This window comes from Chrysochloris asiatica, unplaced genomic scaffold, assembly GCF_000296735.1.
Source record: "Chrysochloris asiatica unplaced genomic scaffold, ChrAsi1.0 scaffold00352, whole genome shotgun sequence".
In the NCBI taxonomy this organism is placed as follows: domain Eukaryota; kingdom Metazoa; phylum Chordata; class Mammalia; order Afrosoricida; family Chrysochloridae; genus Chrysochloris; species Chrysochloris asiatica.
In genome coordinates, this window is record NW_006408870.1 from 1,653,708 (window position 1) to 1,660,214 (window position 6,507).

At 38.3% G+C, this 6,507-nt stretch overlaps 1 protein-coding gene across 1 annotated transcript; it reads left to right on the forward strand.

The window, feature by feature from the left end:
* The first annotated feature begins 5,063 nt into the window (after positions 1-5,063).
* On the forward strand, positions 5,064-6,017 carry LOC102842089 (olfactory receptor 2B11-like). Its single transcript, XM_006876089.1, has one exon. The coding sequence runs from the start codon at positions 5,064-5,066 to the stop codon at positions 6,015-6,017; it is 954 nt and encodes a 317-aa protein (XP_006876151.1).
* The last annotated feature ends 490 nt before the right edge of the window (positions 6,018-6,507 follow it).

The following is a 6,507-nucleotide window of genomic DNA, read 5'->3' on the forward strand; positions in this document are numbered from 1 at the left end:
TATGGTACCTCTTGAAATGGGTGAACATTAACCATTTCCTTTTGATACAATGATTCTGTGTATTCCTTCCATCTTCTCTTGATGCATTCTGCATCGTTCAATAATTTTCCCAGAGAATCTTTGAATAACGAAAGCCGAGGCTGTAATTTTTCTTCAGTTCCCCCAGCTTGAGAAATGCTGACCGTGTTCTTCCCTTTTGGTCACTACTAGTCAGTATCAACTTGATGGCACCTAACAACAACAACAACAACAACTACAGGAGGTAACTATTTAAGGAAACAAATTCTTTTTGTTATTTTAGTTAATTAAAAGTCTTAAAGATAGCTTTGCTCCTAAAACCTTGTCAAAAGACAACTCCATCACACATGTGAATAGGATAATCAGGGCCATTTCATTTTTGACAACTTCCAATTTTCCCAGATTCATACTTCGCACATTCCATGTTCCGATTTTCAACGGATATTTACAGATGTTTCTCTTCGTTTTGAGTTGTGCCCCATCAGCTAATGGAAGGTCCCACGGGCTTTTATCCCATGGGCTTTACTCCATTCACGTCATCACGGTGAACTCTACTTTGAGAAGGCAGCTCTTCCCCAGTCGCCTTTTGAGTGCCTTCCAACCTGAGGGCCTCATTTTACGGCAGTATATCTGACAGTGTTTCTCTGCTCTTCATATGGTTTTCAGTGACTAAATATTCAGAAGCAGTTCGTCACTCTTTCTTCTTGGTCTATCTTCATCTGGAAGCTCATCTGAAACCTGTCCACCATGGGTGACCCTGCTGGTATTTAAAATACCAGTGGCATAGCTTTCAGAATCACAGCAACTCACAAGCCACCACAGTACGACAAACTGACAGACGAGTGGTCATGAGGGCTTATGTCCTGAGGGGGGAGGGGCTACAAAGGCAAGAAGTGACTGGTTTACAAGCTTTCAAGAGGGAACCTAGATCCAGAGGGCGTGGAGGAAGGTAGACTTTCCACAGAGTAGTATCCATTCTGTCTAGGTGGGGCTGATGAAAGGAAATGCGGATAGGTCTCTTGTGATACAATAGTGAATAACTGTTATCACAAGGACTGCTTGTGAGGGTTGAAAATGTAAAGGTAGATGTTTTGTATCAAGGATGGGAGTTATTAACTTTGCAGTCTAGGAGCAGAGGTCCCTGAGACCATCAAGGGAGAAGAGCAGAGTGTGGGATCCTACCCAGAGAAGCAGTGATGCCAGAGATGGAGGCAGAGATGATGTCATTGAGAGATGGAGCATCTGGGGACTCTAGACCCAGAGAGGGAGAGGGACTGTGTGCTGATGACCAGGGGGCAGGCTTGATGATGCATGGAGGGGACTGTAACCATATAATGATTTAACCATGGCAATGGCACGATATACAATAGGATGAATGTAAAACTATGTAAGAAGAATGTAAAACATTAGTTATCCTATGTAAACTGTCACATAATTCATAATAAAACATTTTTTTAAAAAAGGAAACAGGTGTAAATTGCTACAGTTTGATGTACTTGACCTATATTTATGGATGTAGTAGCTCAAAATACCAAGTGAGAGGAAAAGAGTCTTCATATCAACTATCAATCCTGTCCTCTCTGTATATAGGGTTGATATGGATGAGCAACTTAAACATTGGCTACCTTAAAAGGTGGGGTGGTAATAAATGCATGAAGTGACAGGCTTAAAAAGTTTCAAGACGGAGTTTTGTTTCAGAGTGTGTGGGAGAAGGCAGAATCTCCACTGAATAGTTTTCATCTTGTCTAGACAGGTATGGTGAAAGGAGATGGGGATACAATGCTTATGATTCAATAGTGAGTAACTATTATCATGATTAATTGCCACTGTCACAACTGTAAAGGTAAAAGTTGTGTGAAAAAATGAATGTAGTAGTTAATCTTACAGTCCACGAACAGAGGACCCTAGGACCACCAAGAGAGAAGAGCAAAATGTTGGACCCTGTCCAGAGAAGCAGTGACACCAGAATTGGAGGCAGAGATGATGACATGGAGAGATAGACTGAGGATTCTAGCCTCATGGGAAGAGAAAGGTTGTGTGCTGGTGGCCAGGAGGCAAACTTCCAGAATGTGCCCTTTCATTGTTTAAATGATTACATATTCCTAACAGTTTTTGTGTACATCCCCACACACACACACCAAAACAAACAGAAGGAATAGAAGCAAATACTGTTGAATGATGATGCATGGAGGAGACTGTAATCACTGCAATGAAATGATGAGTGTAAATCTGATGTTCTGCCATGTAAACTATCACTCAATTCACAATAAAAACTTTAAAAAAACTACACTAAATAAATAAATAGATTTTTTTTTAAAGCAGTGTGCTGGACAGAAATATGAAAAGAATGATAGATATTGAATATGAAAGACAGATCTTTGTATTTTATAAAGTTATCCAAGAAATATTTCTGTTAGAATAATAGAAAGAAATACAATAATTGGATGATACACAAGATATCACAAACTTTATATCAAAAAGCATATAATTTTGAAGCAACAGAAAGAAATTTACTCTTATTTATTCATTTAAGCCTGAATTATAGGGTTATTGTTTTTATTTATTTCTTGAAAAAAAATAGTAGAATTCTTTAAAATATAGAACTAGAGTGGGATGGAATATATTTGCCACAACATCTAAGCTGAACAGACCACAGTTTATGCATAAAGCACAAAAAATGAGTCTTTCATAAATGATATACACACAATTTTGTTTCTTCTCAATTCTATTATAAATCGTATTATCTTCATCATGACTTCGATACTACATCATTAGATTCTCAACAGGGCAGTGTTGGGAAAGAGTAAGAGGTTGGAGGCCAACAGAATTCATTGAAAGGCCCCAAGAGTCATTTGTTGGCAAACCAGTTTCTGATAACAGTAATAACATCCAAAACACAAATTGTTTTCAGTCACTGAAAGGGGATCAATTCATAGCAAAGAAGTTGGTCAGAGAATTCAAGTGTCACTCAAACTCTCAGAAAAATAATGGCTGTATAGGCAGATTAAGGATCCCCTGTGGAGCAATGGTTAAGCACTCAGCTATTAGTCACAGGATGCTGGTTGGAACCTTCCCAGCAGCTCTCTGGCAGAAAGACCTGGTGATCTGTTCCCATAAAGATTACAATTAAAAAAAAAAACCCTATGGGGCAGTTCTACTCTGTCACATGGGGTCTCTATGAGTAGAAATTAACTTGCCTGCACCTAACAAAAACAAGACTAGCCGACATCTCTAGGAGTTACATGTCATATGACAGTTAAGATCTTTCTTCCAGTGGGGAAAATTTTATGTTTAGGGTCGTAATAGCTTCTATAACCAAATCCGGGAGGAAGTGACATATGACTTGACTGCTTCACTCAGTAGATTCGTGGATTCTTGGATTGTGCTATTTTCACCATCAAAGCAAGTACAAGAAAGGTCATGTAGAGAAGAGATCAGTGTGGTCCAGAGCACCAACGTGCACCTGCTCATGGTGATGGAGCCAGGTGAAAAGGTGAGTAAGGTGTACTGACATCAATAAAGCCTCTAACTATTCACAAAGCTCTTACACTTGTTTTATGCCACCTCCCACCTTCCTCACACCACTATCTCAAAAAGGCAAAATAAGAAAGTGGAATTGGTCAGGTGCAACTTTGTCCTCAAAGTGACATCTTTGCTCTTGAACACTTTAAAGGTGGCTTTTGCAGCAGATTTGCCTGACTTCTTGACTGCTGATTCTATGAACACTGATTGTGTGTCCAAACAAAATGAAGTATTTGACAACTTCAGTAATTTCTGTCTTTATCATGATATTATTTATTGATCTAGTAGTGAGGATTTTTGTTTCCTTTAAATTGATGTGCAATCCATACTGAAGATTACAGTCTTTAATTTCCATAAGGTTTTCAATGGCTAAACACTGAATATACTGATATAATAAGTGCATTGAATATATATAGAACTGTTTAGATTTCCTATTCATGAATGATATGAAGGGTATATATTTTAGTCATTCATACCAATTTTCTTTTTAATTTTTAACACTGTTGAAATCCAGTTCATGAATAAGAGAAACCTCATATATCTTTTTCTTTTACTTACAATGCTATGGAAATTTTCTTGTCCTTGAAAAACAACAAGTACTTTGAAAATATTCATAGTTCCCAGTCATAAAGCAGAGATATTGCATATTCATTCTCCATTCACACTTACTGGGAATGTTTCCATATTTAAAATACAAAGTCATTTAATATTCATAATAATTTCTTTGAATTAATTTGAAATATGCATATTTTTCTAATCCACACAAATTTTTTATAATATAAACTCATTTGGATTCAACTTCATGAATAGGAGAATATATATATGTGTGTGTGTGTATATATATATATATATACACACACACACACATACACATATATATGGGAGTTCTGTGTCTGTGTAAGCTAACCACAAGATCAGCAGTTTGAGGAAACCAGCAGCTCTAGGGGAGAAAGAACAGACTTTTTGCTCTTGTAAGGATTTACAGCCTCAGAAATATTATATAGAACTACTATGAGTTGGAGCTGACATGAAAGCACATAACAACAAAAACTACAAAAAAAGTAGACAATTCTTTGTCATGTGGTTTTAGAGATAAGTCAAGCATTCTAATGATGACAGGAACTATGTGAGGTTTTGACCAAACTGGAAGAAATATGTTATCCTTATGGTAAGGTTTCTTTTATCACATAAATAATGTTCTCTTATTCTCCACAAATCTCCACATCTAAAGTAAGAATTCTCTCAAAATTTTACAGATGCAGATACTGTGATTCATAAACATTAAATGGCATAGTCAAAGTCATAAAACAGAAGATAAAGAAATGACATATTTGCAACTGCTTTAGCTCCAAGTCTGACTGTTTTACATTCAAGTATCTCTACAAAGGTAAAGAAGATACGACAAGGTCTAACCATAATTAGGAGCATGAAAGCAGGAATGAGGAACAACATTAATTCCTCCTTTCAGGTTTGCTTCATTCCAATATTCTCAATTCATTACAGGTGTCAGATAATGCAGCAGCATGAGAGGTAGCAACCAGAGTTTCTTGTGGGGATACCCTAGGACCTTCATCTTGCTGGGTGTCTCCAACAGGCCATGGCTGGAATTTCCTCTTTTTGTGGTTCTTCTAGTGTCCTACATTCTGACCATGTTGGGCAATATTGCCATCATTGTGGTGTCTCGGATAGATGCCCAGCTCCAAAGCCCCATGTATATCTTCCTCGGCCACCTATCCTTCCTGGACCTCTGCTTCACCACCACTACAATTCCACAGATGCTGGTCAACATGGGCAGCTCAAGAAAGACCATAAGCTATGGTGGCTGCACAGTTCAGTATGGTATGTTCCACTGGCTGGGATGTACTGAGTGCATTCTCTTAGCTGCCATGGCCTTGGACCGTTATGTGGCCATCTGTGAGCCCCTCCGATATGCTGTTATCATGCATCGCTCTCTCTGCCAGCAGCTTGTGGCCATGGCCTGGGTCAGTGGCTTTGGCAACTCCCTCGTTCAGGTGGTCTTGACAGTGCAGCTGCCTTTCTGTGGGGAGCAGGTGATAAACAACTTCTTCTGTGAATTGCCAGCCATAATTAAGCTTTCATGTACTGATACAACTGTGAACGATACCACATTGGCTGTGTTGGTGGCTTTATTTGTGGTAGTCCCTCTAGCTGTAATCCTTCTCTCCTATGGATTCATCGCCCGAGCAGTGCTCAGAATGCACTCCTCAAAGGGACGACACAAGGCCTTTGGGACATGTTCTTCACACCTGGTGGTGGTCTCCCTCTTTTATCTACCTGCCATCTACATGTATCTGCAGCCCCCTTCCAGCTACTCCCAAGAACAAGGCAAGTTCATCTCCCTATTCTATTCCATAATCACGCCCACCCTCAATCCCTTCATTTATACATTAAGGAATAAGGATGTGAAAGGAGCTCTGAAAAGACTCCCGGAAAGAGTGTGGAGGATCTGCAAATGAAGAACTGAGATATGGCAATAATCTTTTGTCAAAGTACACTTAATATGTGTATAGTGTGCTCAAAGCACCTACCACTTAATAAACTCATAATGAAACAGTGTAGGCTTTTGAGAAATCTGAGAGACCCAAAAATCCCATCTCCTAAATATCTGCCTCCTATGTGATCACAATGAGTAAAACTCCACATCTACAATAAACTAATTCAGGAATTGTTAAAACGGACTTGGTTTTTAGTAAGTATTTTTCAAGTTATTTAGTTTCTAATTTCCTGATCCTTCTCCCTACTCATGTTCCTATTGTTCTTCCATCTATCCGTTTCAAATCTCTTACTTCTTCTATTACTATTATGCATATATACTATGAAATTTAAACATGTATTACTTAAAATGAATCTTATATTCCTCTCCATATATTTTATGGCTTTCAAAACTCTCAGTAATGAAGTACATTGCTTTCTTCTTATTTTGACCTTATTGTTGTAGTTAAGTGT